The sequence below is a fragment of the Eublepharis macularius genome, chromosome 5 (genome assembly GCF_028583425.1).
Source record: "Eublepharis macularius isolate TG4126 chromosome 5, MPM_Emac_v1.0, whole genome shotgun sequence".
NCBI lineage: Eukaryota > Metazoa > Chordata > Lepidosauria > Squamata > Eublepharidae > Eublepharis > Eublepharis macularius.
In genome coordinates, this window is record NC_072794.1 from 23484036 (window position 1) to 23503469 (window position 19434).

A 19434-nucleotide genomic window follows, 5' to 3' on the forward strand; every position below is an offset into this window, starting at 1 on the left:
ACTTCTTCCGTATCTTCCTATAACAGAGAATTTCCTTGATGCAAAAAGGCTTGACAGAAGGGAGCTACAGGATCTAATTTAGTAAATTGATTCCATAGGATCTAATTCTGTGTTTCTACATCTTTTGGCTGTTATATCCATGTGATAGCTACGGTGCTTTCCATTCTATGAAAGGTTCCTGTCCTAATTAGAATGTAAAAGCTATGAGAGTAAATAATATGAAACATCATTGGGAAAGTCAGGAATTTCATGACTGCTTGTAATCTATTGCACTGTTTATTGACTGTCCCAACTGTTGATCGTATTGATTTATACTGTGTAATCTATTTTATAGTTACAAAATGTTTTTTAAAAAGAAAAAATTAAGAGAAATAAAGTAACAAAAACTATTAAAAATAAGTGTCAATTTGGAGATGCCCTCCATTTTAATAAGTGGTCAGCAGAATACATTTTGGTATTCCACTAGGTGTGCCCCCAGCTTCTGTAAGGCTCAGTGCTTAACTCTTGCCCATGGTAACAAATATCATAATGAAAAAAAAGCAAGCTGCCACCTGCACAGTGACATGCTTGGCATATTTGACCACAGTCAACGATTAAGCAATAAAGTAATTGGTTGGTTTACAAATTCCCAAGCCGCCTCATGGCCCTGCTCAGGGCACAAAGGTAAATTTTGTACATAAATCACCAGTGTCAACCTTACTCTAAAAATTTATCTTCTAGACAATGTACAAAAGCACGTAATGTAGACTCCTGCAATTCCCAAATCTGGAGACTGATCCAGAATATTATTTTTAATGCATTCTACTTTGCAGGAGAGATTTAATCCACTCAAAAGCAATTCCTCCAATACCAGCAAAGTTTCTTGGCCTGTCCACATCTGATCAAAAGCAGCAGAATATCGTATGCATAATCTGTCCACCCCCAAGATATAATTATCTACTACATTAATGTTCAGATTTGGACTTTGGTTGAAAATATCAAAAAATATTTCACTCGTACAACAAATGTACGGGTTATTTAGTTAGGTTCGGTTATTTGATGTGGAGGTCAATATGAGATTAGCTATTAACATTTATCTTGCTGATGAACTACTTCGAAGTATCTAGCCAAGATGGCTTGAGTGTATGGGGCTAGATAGAACTTTGTGCAATAATCACAGTAAGTTAGTAAACAGCTATTGTGATGCATAAACGGATCCTTGACTGATAAGTAAGAAGAGAAAAATATTACTGTAAAAATTATACCAATCCCAGACATCAGGACACAGAGTAGGTAAGAGAACAGCCAGGTTGGATTCAGTGGAAAAGCTTGTGGAAGGACTTGGCAGAATGGGTGTGTCCCACCTCATACCGAAACAATCTGCTGCTTGTCTTGGAAATCCTCTCTGAGGGTCGAGAGAGGCTCACAAACAATATACCACACTAAGGGGTGCTGCAACAAGCAGAAGGAATCAGGTAAGATCACTGCCTCCTCACTCTTCCGCTGTCTCCCTTCCATGAGCTTTTCCAGTGCATTCAACTCATCAGTCTGACCAATTTCAATCCTGGACAGCATGCACCCTTTGAAATTCACAAGAGCCTGGCAAAATACCTAGAACTGGTCTACAGCCAGCACCATATAATAATAATGAAAAGGAAATTCGAATTATGTATTTAGAACAAACTATACTTTGGGTGGTGGAGAGCTAAAAGCTCTAGCATTAAAGACGGGGAAAGCAATTAAATCAGAGATAGAAGAGCCATGGAAGAAGAAAACAATGAAGAGCCAAGAACGAACCACTAGATGAGTTCGCCAAGAAAATGACCATCTTTATTAATGCACTTTTAGGCAGGATTCTTAAACACGAGCTCAATAATGAACCGCTTTAGCCCTTTGTCAATAATTTTAACAGTTCTAGCCTTGAACACATTTTTCTTTTCAACAAATGTTGTAAATAACAGAACCCCACCTCCACACCCAAAATAATGTGCTTTGCTAGCCAAATATATACAGCCAGTTGCTTTCAGTAATTTTGAAAGTGTATCGTGCAAAGCTTCAAAATAATCTGGATTGTAAATAGTTTCTGAGGTGAGTATAAGATCGTATTTTGCTAAGGGTATATTGCTATTTAGTAAAAGCGTATAAAATCCTGACCATTCCCCAGAAAAGAACTTGCACTTAAAAATTAAGTCTTGATTGAAGTCTCTTTCCTGGAGATTTTGTAGGGAAGAATCAGTAATTCCCCCAGAATCATCATTCTGACAAATACAGTTTACTAGTACATTAGGCAGAGTTATTTCTTCAATTACCATGCTGTTATAGTCCTGAAAGTGGACTTTTTCAGCATTTCCCTTCAGTGCAGTGATTCCCAGCAGTCCAGCCCCACAGCCCAGGTCCAAAACTACCTTGCGTGCAAACTGAACTTCAGCTTCTAAAATGTAGTCCATGAGATCAAACGTGCATTCCCATATTTTCAGACCTCCTTCATAGACACCTGTGATTAGGTCTGAATGAGAAGAAATACTTTTAATCAGTATGTTGTCCCCATGGGAGTAATCTGGGAGTGCTGCCTTTACTACAGAAATAGTTGCATGGCACAGGCCTTGTAGTGTCTCCACAACTTTATTTTCCAAGATTTTGCTGACGTCTTTAGGGACATTATGCTCCTTGGCAGCTACAGGGCAAGAATACTTCTCTGGCAAAGTGATATTGTTTTTATTTAAAGAGCTGTGATCTGCCACTTCAGCAGGCATTTCTGATAAAAGTTCCTGGTTAAATGTATTTTCTTCCAAGGAAATATCATTTCTGGAAATATTATTTCTTTTTTCTACCAGGTTTTCCTGCTTGTCCAGAAGGATTAAAGAATCCTGTACCAATTCTTGTTGTGACTTTCTATCTTCAAGAGCCTGTGGTCTGCTTTCTGCCATGTTCTCTATACAGAAGTTGAACTGAAAAGCCATTTTCTTGTGAAACAGTTGCAAAAATTAGTATCTCCCGGGTACAAGAATGAACTGTACTCTGCTGAAAGGCAGTTTGTGGGTTCAGTTCCTACTTCAAAACTCTCTTCTCTATTTTCTATCAGCTCTGTTAAGATTGCCTTTTAGATCCAAACGGACTTGCATTCCTCAAACAAATAAAAAAAAATAACACACAGTAAGTAGTAAAATAGTAATGCTACATTTAAGTACATATGTAGGAACAAAGTACTAGAGAACCAGTAAGCTCTTCCCCTGTCCTGCCAGACACACCTTGTTAGTGCCCAACCTCTGCTCCCTGCATCTAAGCCCATATATCCATATAGTGTTGAAAGCCCTTCCCATCCCCTCTCCTGCTTTTGCTGTGTAAGTATGAAAAGCAACAAAGGCTGTTTTGAATGTGCTCGTGCAGGATTTTTGAACAGATTGGCTGCTTACACTCACATCTTGAGTACTGCTGTACTTTACAATTAGGAGTTTTCACATGGGTAAAGCTGTTGTGTCTGTCTGCACAATTACCCCTCTCCTTACACTTTCTTGGCCACATGCAATAGGCACTGAGCTGAGAACAGGCCAATCCTAACCCCGCCTAAAACCAAGTCAAATATTTAGAACTGCACCGTGAGTCGCATGTTTTGGATACGTGTATTAGGCTTTTGGTTTTCTTTTATTCCTCTGGGTCTCCAGATAGAAGAGATTAAACAGATTGAGAGACCAGAATTGGGTGGAGTGGGGGAAAGAACAGGGACAGGTGATTTTTTTGCCTAATGATGCCTTTTCTTTTATTAGTTCTCTACACACCACATCCTTGCTCTCTAAGGCAAGAGCAAGATAAAAGTCCAGTGATACCTTAAATATCAACTAGATTTCCAGGGTATGAGCTTTCAAGAGTACCATTTCTAAATGTGTCTGAAGAAGGGAGCTTTGACTCTCGAAAGCTCATACCCTGGAAATCTGCTTGGCCTTTAAGGCGTTACTGGACCCAAATCTTGCTTTTCTACTGCAGACCAACAGGACTACCCACTTGCAACTACTTCTAGGACAGGCAATTCTTTGTAAAGACAGCTCGCTCATGAGAATGCCTCTCCCCTCAGCTGGTGTGGTGTACTGGTTAGTGTGTCCGATTAGGATTTCGGAGCCCCAGGTTCGAATCTCCACTGTGCCACGGAAGCTCGCTGGGTGGCCTTGAGTCAGTCACACAGTCTCAGCCTAACCTACCTCACAAGGTTGTTGTGAGGATAAAGTGAAGGGAGCCGAAGAATGTAAGTCGGGTCGAGTCCTCATTGCTAAGAAAGGTGGGGGTATAAATTATTATCCGTATTCATTTATTTAAATGAATGAATAAATGAAGTAAAATAGAACTTTTCAGGCCCAGCTGTATTACCTCAGGGAGAACGAGGCTTGAGCTCTCCATTTGCCACTCCAGAGAAGAAACCAGCTCGGGGTAAACTAGACCCCACCGCTCCTCAAGGAAGCACTCATCGACAACAGTCGCCTGAGAAATGCGGCGCATGCGCGGATGTTACGTTCTCTCCGGCGCGATGCCTGATGGGAGCCCGCGCGCGGTTGGCGGGCTTGAGGGCGGCCGGTTCAGGCGTCGCCGAGGAAACGCTGTGGCGGCGCCTGCCCTCATGGCCCAGGCCGAGCCCGAGGCGGTGTCGCTGCTGCGGGAAGTGGAGGGCTGGGACTCCGAGCTGTGCCGCCGCCAGCTTCCCGCCGCCCTGCCGCGCCTCCTGATATCCTTCTCTCTCGCTCCCGTGGGAAGCCGCCTTCGCCCGGTGGGGCTGTCTGTGGGGCGGGTGTGGAAGAGGGGCGGGGAGGCTGCTCTAGGAAGAGGAACGTGGACTGGAAGGTCACAGCCAGGGGGGTTTGCGCTCCCCTTTCCCCTAATGCTGCCTCCCAGTGGCAGATTTGCCCACCTCCAGGTGGCGGCGGGAGATCTCCCGGAATGACAACTGATCAGTTCCGTTGGCGAAAACCGGCGCTTTGGAGGGCGGACTGTGTGACATTATAGCCTGCTGAGGTGCCTTCCCGCCCCAAATCTCCAGGAATTTCCCAACCCTGAGCTGGCAATCCTGGCACTTGTATTCAGAAGTTTTACTGCTTCTGAACATGGAGGCTTCCATTAGTCATCATGGTGGACCTCTCCTCCATGAATCTGCCTAATCCCCCAATCCCTTTCCAAAACCATGTATGCTAGTGGCCAATGAGTGGGAAAGAGCATCCTTTTGTTTGTCCTGAATTGCCTAATCTTGTCTAATCCGGGTGTGTCTTTGAGTTGAGATGTTTTGGGAGAGGGAGAACAAGTTCTTCGTATCCACTTTTCTCACCCATTGTGTAAATTTTTACCTCTATATCATGCCCTCTGGACCCCCCCTTCCCCCCCCTCTTTTCTGTAGGTGAAACACCTCACGGTCTTTCGCTTTCCCTTTTACCTATCAGTACATAAATACATGAGAAAAGTACTCTAACCCTTTAATGGTTGTCCCGTTCTGTGAGGTTTACATTAGATTGCACTGTTGGAATTACACTCAGTCTGGATGGTGCATTTAAAGACTGGGCAGGGATAGAAGGTCTATCCCTGTTCTGTTAATGTCACCTCTTCATCCCTTCTGTCCTTTACCCTAGTTCTAAATACATAAATGATGACTTCCCTGGTGTAAAAGAGGTAACCATCTTGGTTGCAACAAAAAATACAGACTCTTCCTCAAACTTTAAAGATGTAGAAATTTATTGTGGCGGAAGATTTGTGAATGAGATTCTTGTGAAGTGGATTGCAGCCCACAAAAGTACTAAATTTGCTAGTCTTTTAGGTGAAGCAAGATACTGGTTAAAGGATACTGTCTTATGAGTGCATGTGTTAATTTTAGAATTTACCAAGCACTCCTCCTTGGGCAAGCTGGAGTGCAGGAAGTGCCAGACATACAACTCCAACTGCAATCCTTTCCACTCTTAAGTAAAACTCACTGAATTTAGTGGGACTTAATTCTGAATAAACATAGAAAGGAATGGGCTGTGACATGCATACACAAGAACATGTAACCCCTTAGCCCATGCTTATTGTGAATATTCAAAGTTAAAAAATTAGAAAATGGAGCTTGGCAAAGGCTCTTGATTCCCCCATACTTTTATGTAGTGATGTAGCGGTAATTGCCTTGTGGTTTGGTCCAGTAACTTCGTGGAGGATATGTGATGCAGCTTTTATTTGTGGGCATTTGTACTTCTGTTTTTCCTTAGTATTTGTACTCCATGTATCAGATTTCTGACAACTGGAATGAGCATATTTGTAAGTAAATGTTATGTTCAGATTGACAGTGCATACTTAAAAATATTTTCTATTTGCGGCCATTATACAGGCTTAATTTTGCTACATATGATTAATTTTTTCTAGCTATGCTTCATAATTGTACACTACAGGAATACATGTATGCAGTGCTTTAATGTACTGTGTAATATCAAAATATTCAAGCTCTCTACCATTTAACTTTCTTTTGTACCAAACAGTAGAAGTGGAAATATGAGCTAATGAACACTAGAGAATTGTTACATTTTTCCTGCAATTAATATAACTTTCCTATTTTAAAGCATGGAGCAACAACTACACTTTTGTAATGGATCTATTATTCAACAATGTTCATATTCATAGTTTGTCATGTTGAGATTAAAAAGTCATGACAGCTGAGAAACATAATGGATTTGAATAATTTGACTGTAGTATGAAGACAATATACAGCATTAGATGATAATTCCTGTGTATACTGTAGATATGCAATGTTTTAAGCATATATTTATTTTCACCCTCACTAAATCTCTACAGTTGATACGATAGAATATACACTATTGAAAAGCTCAATGTTACAACATTTAACTTGATATGAGGCTAATTCTGTTGTGACTGTATGATGCAGTTCCTGTTCAAGTACTACTTCGTTTTGATAGGTACAAGATCTGAGTTTTCTGTTGTCAGCTTTCCCCCCTACCTCTCAGATGGCTAAAATTAAGGCTGCAGAGCTAAGAACTCTTTTCTGTGAGTTAACCCCATTGAATAAAATGGGATTTACTTCTGAGTAGACCTGCTTAGGATTGTTCTCTGATATGTATGCTAAGGTAGCATAAAGTGCAGCCTGCCGTTTGCAGCTAGCTCTGACTCTGTCTCTAGCATTGGGTGTGCTTTTTGCTTGTAGAAAACTGACATTTATACTTCTAGATTTCATAAATATGTCAAATAGTATAATTTATATGATAAGTTATAAATGATACATTTTACATTGAAGCAATAAAATAAGTTTAGGTTTAATAAGAACATAACTGCTGCATTTATTTCGACTACCATGCCCAGAAGAAATATATTTTTTTCATTACTCAGTATTTCTGGAAATTTCACATTTCTGTTGTTCTGGCACATTGGCTGGCAAACCCTGCCAGTGAGTACTGAACATACAGTGAAATCTGAAGCAGAGTTATACCCTTATAAGTCTGTTAATGTCAGTAGGCTTAGTAGGGTCAAGCTCTGTTCAGAATTGTGCTAGTAATTGAATTTCACTGCAGTGTGGTTGAAGCTTTTGTCATAAGGAGGACCTTGTGTAGCCAGGCTCAGTTGTGTCACCAGTGCTTTTTTTGTTAAAAAAAGGTGCCTGTACTCATATGTAAAGTTGTACCAGTTTCCACCAAGATTTGGGAGAGACCCTTGCCCCCCGAGGTGCTGGTACTAGAGGTGTGCAAAGGCACCCTCTTTCGTTATTCTCGTTTCGGGAAACCCAAAACGAGAATCTCTACCGGCTAAGCTTTCGGCTTTCGGCTTTGTTTCAGCTTTCGGCTTTCGGCTTTCGGGATTCGGCTTTTTTCAATGGGAAAATGCCTCCGTGGGCCCTTCTCCCACCCTTCCTCCCACCCCCCACCAAGGCTCAGCCTGCTCCCACTTGGGGGGGCATTTCATGGCCTCCCCAAGTAGGTGGTGCTCTTTTCTCTACCACTGACAGCTGGGGGAGGCTTCCTTTGCCAGGGGTGGCATTTTGCATGCAAAATGCCCCCCAACCCTCTGGGGCCCTTCTCCCACCCTTCCTCCCACCCCCCCCACCAAGGCTCAGCCGGCTCCCCCTTGGGGGGCCATTTCATGGCCTCCCCAAGTAGGTGCTCTGAGCCCCCAAAGTCCACCCCCTACTGCCCCATACAAACCCAATTCCCCCCCATCTGCCAAACACAGACCCAAATCCCCACATTAGCCCCTCACAGACCCAAATGCACCCCCAGCTGCCCCACACCAACCATAACCCCAGGGACAGGCTGGCCAGCCCTCCCCCTTTGAGAACTCCTAAACTCTCTTTCCCAGGGCAATCCACACAGCCCAGGGGTGCCACAATGGTGGGCACACTCCTGAGTGCCAACTTATCCCTGGGAAAGAGCACCTGACACACAACCACCCCCTGACACCCCCCCACCTACAGAGAAGGCTGCCTAGCCTGCCCCATTGTTCCCAATGATGGGAACCAACCTCACATCAAAGAAGGGAACACAGACACACAATGATTCAAGTTAGAAAAAAACTTTATTTTGTCACTTTCAAAGTGCAATATAGGTCAACAAATCACAACATATCACAATAACTGTCGCCCACACAAAAGAACAACACAATTAACTACACATCAGAGAATCTTAATTTTTTTTTAAAAAAAAAGTTAGAAAAAACTTTATTTTGTCACTTTCAAAGCACAATATAGGTCAACAAATCACAACATATCACAATAACTGTCGCCCACACAAAAGAACAACACAATTAACTGCACATCAGAGAATCTTAAAAAAAAAATTTTTTTTAAAGGACAAACTCTAAATTTTAGAACATATTCAGGTAACATAGTAGGAGGGCACAACAGGGCATGGAGAAAGAAGCCCACTAGACAAGATTATCATAACTACCAGCTTCACACAACTCTCCCTCCACAGTTTGAATGCATTTTCTTCCTGTCAGCTTTGCAAGGCAAAGCACAGTGACAGGATTCCCTTCCCTCCTTTGCAAGAGGGGTGGGGGGTGACGGAAGGAGTGAGTGATTCACTCCTTCTTCCCCCCTCCCCTTTTCTTAGAGCATGCAGGAAGCCTTAGCTTCCAGCAGGATTTTGCTAGGCACTTGCTAAGGCAAATGCCTAGCAAAAAGAAAATGGCGATTCTCTCGATTGCCGAAAGAAAGCCGAAAAAGCCGAAACGTTTTGGCTTTCTTTCGGATACCCGAAACATTTCGGCTGTCCCCGAAACGTTTCGGGTACCCCGAAAGAAGCTGAAAGAGGTTTCTTTCGGCTTTCTTTCGGCATTCGGAATGCTGAATCGCACACCCCTAGCTGGTACTCAGTAACAGTGAGCAGCACACCACACACCCTATGTGCACATTCTGCTTTGGAAAGGAGGTTATGGGATTGGTTGCTGTAACTTTTTTTCTCGGGTTGCCACCTTCCCATCTCTCTTGCCTCTCTGTGCAGTTATTATTCATAGTTGCTCTAGAGTATCTTGATGGTTATTTGTTTCTTCAACACTTAACTATTGTACTATGTTTTTTCAGTCTACTGCTACATTGGTCTACAGTCTATAATTTCTATAGAGTAATAGGGGTGCCATGGCTCTTGGACTTGCTTGCACTGATATTCAACTTGATAACTTTACAGATCTGGGGAAGAGGCAGAGGATAAGCTTATTTGCTTCATTTCCCCATTTATAGCCCATGCAAGTCTGTGGATTGTTGAAATTGATTAAACTGATTAGTACCTTCAGATCTATTCCCTATCACAGTCATACTCACTCTGCAGCTAGAGGAGTGCCAAATTCATAATTACTGTCAATCAAAAGAGCCAGGCAATCTCAGTCCTAAACTAGGCAAGGCTTAGTAATTACTTAGTAATTGGATTGGAGATGTCCAAGGAAGACCAGGGTGTCTGTGAAGAGGCAGGCAATGGCAAACCACCTCTGTTAGTCTCTTACTTTGAAAGTCCCAGCAGGGGTTGCTTTAAGGCAGCTATGACTGGATGGCACATTCCACCACCGCCAAAAGAGCCGTATGAATATTGTCTGCCTGGTGCAACACCCCAACAGACACATAAAATAATATAGGATGTAACTGTTAACATTAAATATATAACTAACCTTTTAAATCTGGGCATGTAGTATTGCTTATCCCCACCACTGCTGAAGCTTAACTAGACCTTGTGCTTCTGAAGCGAGGGGAACAGCTTCACGCTCTCTCTCTTCTTGCTTTCTCCTCAGAATGAGGAACGGGTCATGGAGGAGAGTAAACTGGTTGTGAAGAAAAGAGTAAAATCACCTCCACCCCACTTTAATCATTGTTCTCTTTTTCTGAGTGGCTGCTGTGGTGGTGGTGGTGATATTCTCTCTTCTCTGCAGCTAGCTTGTTCTCATTGTGGCTGCTCAGGAGCTGGATGAGAGTATAGAGGCTGTGAAGGAGGGTGGATGGTGAGTTGCTGCAGAAGAATGGGCCCTTTACTTCCAGGAAATCAGTGGTTTTCCTTATCTTTTTCATTCACAGGTATCCTTAGAATCCTAGCCGGACGGTTTCTGTCCCACATTAATCTTTCTGAGTTAGAGCAAGTATTTTTCTCCAAAGTATTACCCAAGGTATGACACAGTAATGATAGACTAGCAAATGTTGGTTAGAAATCATTGAGTGTCTGCAATGAAAGGGTCTAAAGACTTTCTTTTAAAAATGAAAGCTGGGAAGTTACAGAAGGTTATGCTCAGACAGTTATAACATTGTATCAATATAATATTCATTTGCTGATCTGGTATTGTGAGGTGGGAACATGGGCTCCTGCCAGGGGGAAGGAGGCAGAGAAACAATGGGGAAATTAGCCATGCAGAAGCTCCATTGCCACTGTGTTGTATCAGCAGTCACAGCAACAACAGGGAAACGATATAATCTTGTTCCCTGTGTGGAAAGCGCCATTATCACTGAATTTGTCTAATGCTTTTTTAAAGTCATCAAAGCTGGTTGTCATCATTCTGTCTCTCAGCAATGGGTCTGCCTTTTGGTTCTATGTAATATTTAGAAGACGTATATTGGACTTTTTAAACTAATACTGTTTTCTTTTAATGGGCTTTGTTCTAACAGGCAGTACAATTGTTTGATCTTTTGATATATGAATTATCCAATCAGGCAAAAGGATTAACAAGCGAGAATGCAGAATTGCACACGAAACTGAGGAGTCACTTGAAGGTAAAACCTGGTCTTACCTGTGTCCCAGATGCTTGCCAGGTTACATTTTCAGTACAATTAAATTTTAAAAAGTCTTGCATTTGACTTCTAATATTCTGAACTGAACTGCTACATTGTTTCTGAGAAGGTATATGTTTTGTTTCCAGTTGTTTTTTTGACTGGCTGTCAGCAATTTACAACTTTCAAGCAGTTTCTGAATTTCTAGAAGACACTGTCTGTATGTAGATATTTTCTTTTACGGAGCCCATTATAGCTCCTTTGCCTTGCAGCGTACTGCACCCCCCAGAAGGAACCTGTGAAAATACAATGGGATGTACAAGAAGAGGGAATTGGCAGAAATTGCTGTCTATTGCATGAGTGCTTGTTCTTGTACCGGAACAGCTCATACAAGAAAAGAGATTTCTTCTTATCTCCCTTCATGCTGAGCACCCCTCCCCCACCCAATTCAGCATCTTGCTCTGTTGCTAAGGGACCGTTGACTTTCTGGAGCACCTATGAGGGGGTTGCAGTGTGAAGGGTGAGAGAAGTTAAAGATTTTAATATTTTTTATTGAAATCTGTATGTGTTTTCCTGAAGACCTCTGAATTGCTTGAGTGCTTTCCATAGCACTTGTTGGAGGTGGGGAATTCCCCCAGTGCCTTTAGTTTTTGTGACTACGTGATGGGGAAAGGTTTTTTAGAAAGTTGGAAACCTCTTTTGAACTGCTCATTGGAAATCCCATAGATTGGGGTTTGATCAGTTGAGTAGCTCAATGTATAAGAGAGAGGACCCTGATTTTATTGTAAAATCTGATTTAATAAGTTTTCATGGTCATCCCTAACTGTTCTTCCACAATTAACTGCTAAACTTGAATTGAGAGTTGCGTCAGAAAAAGCGCTTATATAAAATTCCTACTGGTATTACTCTACTACAGGGTTAACTCCTGTGGCTGTTTGGGCCTTTGATAGCCATGGTTTTTAGGAAGCATGCACTGCCACCCGCTGAGCTATTTGCTTGAAATCCACCTCCACTGTTGCTTTATTAATGCATTTTTCTTGCAGACTCTTGTGCAGCTGATGGAAGTATTAAGAGGATGTGTGCAACATATCTGTACCATGCAGGAGACTGTGCCGCTAGACCATATCCACAGTCTTCCCTCTTCAGTTCTTCATGTGATCAAGAACACATTTATATACTGCAGGGTTGGTGAGCTTAATAACTCTATAGATGGTTAATATTTTCGATTCAACAGGCAAAAACCATTTCTACAGGTTTTTTTTAAGCTACCGAAATACTAGTATTCAGTTTCTAAAAATCAGTGTTGCGAAAAGTAGTAGGTCATGTTTCAAGTTCCCAAGAATCCTTAGTGTATGTGGTTAATAAAAACAAAAAATGAAAAGTGGAGGAAGAGAACAAGTTGTTTTGGAGCATGATGGGAAAGCTTTATGGTCAACTATTTGTAACACTCTTAAAATAAAGTACAGAAGGAGCTATGTTGCTTCTCTCTCCCCAGCAGTCCTGGGGACAGCTAGAACTCTATTTTGTACCCAGCCCAGTCAAACCTAGTTAAGTCTGTGTATAATGATTCTAATAAAAGGTATGCTGCTATTGCTTTTAGATACTCTGTCATTTCTGAGCTATGTCCGCTGTAGCTTTGCATAACACATGTGTGTTCCCTGGTTCTCTATTTTGTAACAGGACAGTGAATCATTGTACAGTGAACATCTCCATTTGTTTACTGACTTACTCCAGTCATTGTTTAAGGAAGCCTACACTTTACAAAAGCAGCTTATGGAGATGCTTGATATGGTATCTGTGGATTCCTGTGCTGCTGGAGACAGTACAGCAATTATAGTTTCAGGTGGGTGTACAAAATGTGTATCTTAATACAGACCATCTTCACCAATGGGCACCAAAACTCAGCAAGCACCTTTCCTTCCTTGACTGCTGATTTTGCTTGTCAGTTGAAAGGATGCTAGTTTTGCCAAGATTCCTGGATGACCCTCCCCCCCCCCACATTTTTAAATCCCCCCCTCCCGGTTAAGGTGTAAATGAAAGTGAAATTTGGAAGCACACTCTGAATTTATAGGGGAAAATCCTTAGTTGACTGGATATTGAGTGTGCTCTTGGGTACGATAGTTGATAAAATTTGTTTTGCAGTTAATGTTATGTTTATTTGCTCTGCAGTGATTCACGCTGTGTTAGAGATCTGCTCTGCTATTTACAGTATAGATCATGCCCTTCATGCAAACACATGGAAATTTTTAATCAGGTATGTTTTCATGATTTTAATAATATGTTATATGAACTAAGCAGATTTTATATCTAGCCTTTTACAAAGAGGAAGTCTGATCCATTGCTATGTTCAGGTGAACTTGAACTGAAGCTAGTGCAGTTCCACTACTAAACTATCCAGGTTTTTGAGGCTGTGGCTTGGGTTGCTAACTGGAATGTTTGGGAGTTACCTACATTCACTCCTTCATTTATCTGATGTATTTGTATGCAGATTTACAGTACTCTGGGAATAAATCCGACCAAACAATTAAAATTGTTCACATTTTAAAATTAAAGGCAATTGCTGTGTTGGTTTTTATTTTTTCTATACAGTATGTGAATCTTCACCAGCCTTTGATGGGACCTGGTAGAACTCTTGGTACAGGTGGTTAGGTCAGAGGGTGACCCCCCCCACCTTCCATATACTAGTGGCTTCTGTAGTTTAGTTTATTTGATTTTTAGCCCACCCTTCCCGTGAATGGACTCAGAGCAGGTTACAGCAGTAGTACAGATACACAGAATAAAATAACAAATCTCAAAAGGGTATAACTTCCAGAGTTGAAAATCAAGAATAATGGATTCCGACGTCCTAGGATGGGGCCCCTTCACACTTTCCTGCCCACCAAACATAAGAATAAGAATGGAGGAGGCGCGAGTTGATATTGGACTGTGACATCGCATGCGTGGTGGGCAAATCACTATACAAACGACTATATAGCCCCACCCACCTGCTGGCAGGAGATCGGTAGGGAGGCTCATTTGCTTGATCTAATGCTGACCTCAACCATATGCCTGGCGGAACATCTCTGTCTTGCAGGCCCGCCAAAAGGGTACAAGATCTTGGTGGGCTTGAGTATCCTCCGACAGAGAGTTCCACCAGGTTGGGGCCATGACCGAAAATGCCCTGGCCCTGGTTGAGGCCAGCCGAGCTTCCCTGGGGCCAGGGACCACTAGCAGGTGTTTGCCCGCTGATCTAAGCACTCTTCAAGGTACAGAGAGTGGTGGCTTCTCAGGTATGCTGGTTCCAGTCTGTTTAGGGCTTTCTAGATTAAAACCAAAACATTGAACCTGATCTGGAATTCCATAGGGAGCCAGTGTAGCTGCTGCAAGATTAGAGTGATGTGTGGCCTGTATGGAGTACCCATCAGAACATGTGCAGTAGTCCAACCTGGAGGTGACCGTTGCATGGATCACTGTTGTTTGGTCATGGGTTGAGAGATAGGGGGCAAGCTGCCTGGCCTGCCAAAGATAGAAAAAAGCAGACTGGGCAACTGCCACGACCTGGGCCTCCATTGGTAGAGAGGAGTCCAGGGCCAAGCCAAGACTCCTGACCGATGGAACAGGCACAAGTAGTGCCCCATCAAAGGCCGGGAGCTGGATCCCTACATCTGAAACCCCATCTGAAACCCCACAGGACCTCCGTTACAAATTCTAGTAACTAGAATTTGTGTTTCTGTTCACTGAACAAGAGCTTTTCCTCCTGGAAGTGTGCTTTAACATGATTAACCTGACCAACAATACAGATGACCTTCCTTAGGAGGAGTAACCTGGTAGCTGTTAAGACCTGCATCCAATTCCCACATATAATTAAGGCAGGGTAGTGTAGGCTTGTTGACACCATAGGCTGGATATGGGAAATCCCTGGACTAAACTGGTAGGGTTTGCTCACTGGTTCCTTTTCCGGGTCACCCATGTGTAAGCATCACCCTTCTCTTACTCTCTTCCTTTACATCTCTTTTGCTTCACTGTGGGACATTCTCTACTACTGTTAATCCACTTCCCCTGCTTACTGTTTTCTTCTTAGATTGAGGGTCAAGCCCACCTATTTCTCATTCATTTTCATTCTGCACTGAGGATGTAATGTGGCCTAGTGGAAAGGTTCATCTGGCCAGATGTTGCTCAGGGATTGCCAGTTAGACCACATTGAAGTAGACAAATGAAATTCCCTTTGAGTCTTGCCCTAAGTGAGAACATTCCAAAGTTTGCCTTTTGTTGCACATTTGCATTTTACATTAGATGCCATCTGTGACTATAATGCTAACTCCTGAGAGTCTGAATCAATGTACTCTTTTCATTTGGAATTGTTCTGTTGTCTATCCCTCAAATATCCAGCTCGTGTTTTATATTTCCTTATGTAAGCACCATGCAAGTAGACAGATCCAGAATGACAGGATGTATTACTAAGTTCTGGGTTTTTAAGGCTTACATCTGCCCATGTAGCCATATCATATAATAAAAGAAAAATTGCAGAAAAATATGAAAGAGGACGCTGTTATTAGGATTTTTCTGAAATGTCTTGGTGAACTCATGGGCTAAAGAAGGAAAGTGGTGATTCTTGTGATGTGCTGAGATTTGAGAACTGTTAAACATCTTCCCTCGCCAGGCAAAGCATGAAACACAAATCACTGATAAAGAACAGCTTGAAACATACTGCTGTCCTCAGTGGCCTTTGTGAGAGCATCCTGTATTCCTTCCAGTCTTGTTTGCTGTTGGCTGAGCAGATGAAACAGTCTGGGAAGCAGGTAAATTGATCAGTACATATAGGCACTTGGGGCCTGGGAAGAAGCTGCCTTTTTAAAGTGCTGTAACTAAATTTGCCAGGGGTCGTGTTGCTTTAAAACACCAGGGAGCTAGACAAGGTCACAGAGGTTAACATCATTTTTATATGCTGGGTTGTATCCTGCAACTCTGTTCAGCTAAGGGTGGTGAGTCAAGGAGAGTTCTACTGTCAGTGGAGCCTCTTGTATCGGAAGGATGCACCTTGCAATCGCGGAACGCACAGCTCTAAGCTGAACAGAATGACAGGATAAAAGCCATTATACATACAGCTCATGGTAGTGTTGAACTTCCTTCTCTTACTCGCACCAGAACATGGCGAAGGGAGGAGCTGCGTATTGCCACTGGTGATTCCCTTGATCAACCTTTCATTGGCTCAGGAAAAGTGCTTATAGAAAATTTCTGATATTGATGAAAGCTATCTGCTCAATTTTGTTTTTTGTTGCCTTTTGGGTAGGAGAACATCGATTATAAGGTGTTTCAGAGGACAATCAAGCTGTGTAAGTTCTTTGCCATTTCCCTGGTGCACTACACCAAGGTAAGAGTTGGCCAACTGGCTTTAGTCAAAAGGATAACTGATATTTATTTGCATACCTTGTAATTATTGTATGCTAAAATACTATACTTGATTTGTAAAATACCCATTGTGTGAACATTGTAGCATTTTGGATAGAACAAATAATGGTATTGTTTGTTTATGTCTTACAACTTTTCAAATGTGGCTTAATTTTTGGAGAAAATGAACCAATGTTGTTTATTTTTATTTGATTTACTTCATTTATACTCCACCTTTTCCCCCAATGGGAACGCAAAGTGGCGTACATCATTCTGTCCTCCATTTTATTCTCACAACAATCCTGTGAGGTAGTTTGGGCTGAGAGAGAATGTAATGGGAATATAGATTAGAGCACATTATACCTTAGTGATACCATATGTATTCTAGTGAACTTTGTATGAACTTTAGTGTAGTTTTTAACAGGTTTTATAAATACACAGATATTCTTTTCATGTTTGACAGCCGATTAAAAATAGTGGACAGTCACAGATGAATGATTCTTTAGCTGTTAGAATGGACAAGTGATGATCTGCTCACTTAACTTTTCGTGTCACCTTATTATTTATGTAGCTTATATTGCAACTGGGCGTAGCATCATTTTTGGATAGGGAGAATGTCACATGATTGAATATCTGAATGATTAGTTAAATCTAAAACCAATCATAATTTTATATTGCTGTCATGTGTAAAAGATCTTAGATTTCTTAGCAGATATTCTGTGCAATCCTATGCAAAGTCACTCCAGTCTAAGCCCATTGAAGTCAATGGGCTTAGACTGGAGTAACTGCATAGATTGCACTGATTATATGCCAATTATTATAAAAGGTACTAACCCAGATAATAGATCAGTTTTGCTGAAAGAAATCTCATGAAGATCTAGGTGAGAAAATTGTATTTGCCTGCTCACTTATTGAAAATTCAATGCATTTCCTAGCAAATATGATTTTGAATCAATCTTAGATTTAATTGAGAGATGTTAGGTGAATTAATCCTTGTTGCTTGTAACTGTTTCATTATTTTTGGTTCTGTCTTAATAGCCCTTTATATTTTGATATCTTGCTTTATTAAAAAGGTTAGAGTTTATTTCAGTTAAAAATAGACATAAAACTCTAATGAGAAGTCTCTGTGTGCCTTGGTTGGGAGAGTAAAGCAAGAAGAACCCATATAAATTATTAGTACTAATTGACAGACTCTTCAAAAGAGATCTCAGAGTTAGGATATAAATCTTGACACTGGACAATTAGAATGCCTTAATGAGATGTATATAAGCATTTCATTTCAAGGGTGTAATTGGCTCAAGGCCACCAAGCAAGCTGCTGCAGCAGAGTGAGGATTTGAACCCAGGTCTGTTAAATCCTAATACAACACTCTAAACACTATACCACACTTCAGATTCTCCATGCAGTCCCACATTTGGGTTTTGTGCAGGAGCTGAAGGAAGTTCTGAAAGTTACAGAGTTCTAGCTGAAGATTCATGTTCAGATCCCTCCCTGAGAGGTGATAAGGTCCCCTGATGTGAGCCTTCAAGGGAGGGGCACTTGTCTTCCTGTTTTTTTCTGAACAATAAACTGTTCTGTGATATTTCTTCTGAGAACCTTCAGGATTCTTTTAGCTTCAGTTAGTAGAATTTACTTTTCTTAATTGTCTTTCCTGATCTCCCAATTTTTTATATTAGCGAGCTTAGCATCTGACATTATTTACTTTACAGGAATTCACTCCTTTCTTAGCGGATTCTTGCTGTCAGTTACATCAGACATATCTTCAAATATACAGGTGAGCAAAACATAACTATTAACTACCTTGTTTCATTGCAGAATTATCACACTATCAAATGTTATGTGTCCAAACTTGAAAGGAATGTTGAAACCATTTTCCTGGCCTCATGTAGATGTAACAGGATGATTTGCAAACCATAGGTTGCATCTGTCCATCTCTGATAACCATGGTTTTAAAACTAACCAATGGGTATGAGGACAGTCTTGATTAACTTTAATGCTAAGCCATAGTTTAAATAAACCATGTAAAGGAGTGAGAAATTCATGCTTAGAAGGGTTGATGGGTTGATGTGCACAAGCTCATAACTTTGGTTTGGCAAGGTATTGATTTTTTAAGTGTTGGAAATATTTTTCCCTAGTGAATTATTAGATCAGTAGGCCTATGAGAAATGTCATGGTTATTTTTCTTTTTTGTTTACCTTAATGTTTCTGTTTGGCAGGTCAGATTATAAGAAAATAACTGTTTTCCTTCAGAGTTTTACTTATCTTTGTTTTAAAACTCACATATTTTTACATTCAGTTATTTAAAAAACTACTAAAGTTGCTGCTTATGACAGGCTTTATTCTGGTACATGATAAGCAGAGTATCGATTTCAAAAATAATTTATTTCTATTTAAGTAGTTGGAAATATAAAGTGTATTCTCTGAGGTTGGTTAAAGACAATCTAAATAATAAATGGAACTTCTAAAAATTTAATTGTCCGTTTTTCATAATGATTGAAATCACCTTGATACCATCCACTTTGGCTTGAAGTGCTACTGTGCGAGAGAGGTTTTATATCCAAAACGTGAAGTGTAGTGTGGGTACTCTTTAATTCTCAGGAGCATGGCATGGCCAAAGACCTGCTGCTTTAAGGGCACAATCTCTGTAATTAAATAACGGCCCTTTTCACACTGCCTACCAGGACTCGCTACGACGTGGAACACTGCGCTTCAAACGCGGAAAATCGCGTTTTCTCGCACGAGATTTGCGCGATTTTCCGCGTTTGTAGTGCGATGTTCCGTGTCGTAGTGAGTCCCGGTAGGCAGTGTGAAAAGGGCCAATATAAATGAATGTTACACATTATGGTTGAACACTTTGATTATTTTTGTTTCATTTCATGTGTCATTTGTGGGTTATGGCT

General features: G+C 41.3%; 2 protein-coding genes across 3 annotated transcripts in view; one reads left to right on the forward strand and one right to left on the reverse strand.

Moving 5' to 3' along the window:
* Positions 1–1783: 1783 nt before the first annotated feature.
* Positions 1784–4455, reverse strand: METTL18 (methyltransferase like 18). The gene is made up of 2 exons (XM_054980830.1): positions 4339–4455; positions 1784–3103 (listed from the first exon to the last, which is right to left on the reverse strand). Exon 2 carries the CDS (start codon positions 2937–2939, stop codon positions 1824–1826), a length of 1116 nt encoding a protein of 371 aa, XP_054836805.1. The 5' UTR covers positions 2940–3103; positions 4339–4455; the 3' UTR covers positions 1784–1823.
* A 121-nt stretch (positions 4456–4576) lies between these two features.
* The window catches only part of FIRRM (FIGNL1 interacting regulator of recombination and mitosis), a 32122-nt gene continuing 17264 nt past the window's right edge, over positions 4577–19434 (forward strand). The window contains exons 1-10 of one of the 2 annotated variants that reach the window (XM_054980015.1): positions 4577–4690; positions 6201–6240; positions 10484–10572; positions 11066–11170; positions 12211–12351; positions 12848–13010; positions 13337–13421; positions 15807–15945; positions 16437–16517; positions 18244–18308. In XM_054980015.1, coding sequence (XP_054835990.1) covers positions 4586–4690; positions 6201–6240; positions 10484–10572; positions 11066–11170; positions 12211–12351; positions 12848–13010; positions 13337–13421; positions 15807–15945; positions 16437–16517; positions 18244–18308 — 1013 coding nt within the window. In that variant the 5' untranslated portion in view covers positions 4577–4585. Of the gene's footprint in view, positions 4691–6200; positions 6241–10483; positions 10573–11065; positions 11171–12210; positions 12356–12847; positions 13011–13336; positions 13422–15806; positions 15946–16436; positions 16518–18243; positions 18309–19434 lie in introns of those variants that run through there. The other variant, XM_054980014.1, reaches the window with a different exon arrangement.

Excerpts from the sequence above, each read along its gene's own strand:
- METTL18 (XM_054980830.1), bottom strand. The coding sequence starts at position 2,939 with ATGGCTTTTCAGTTCAACTTCTGTATAGAGAACATGGCAGAAAGCAGA.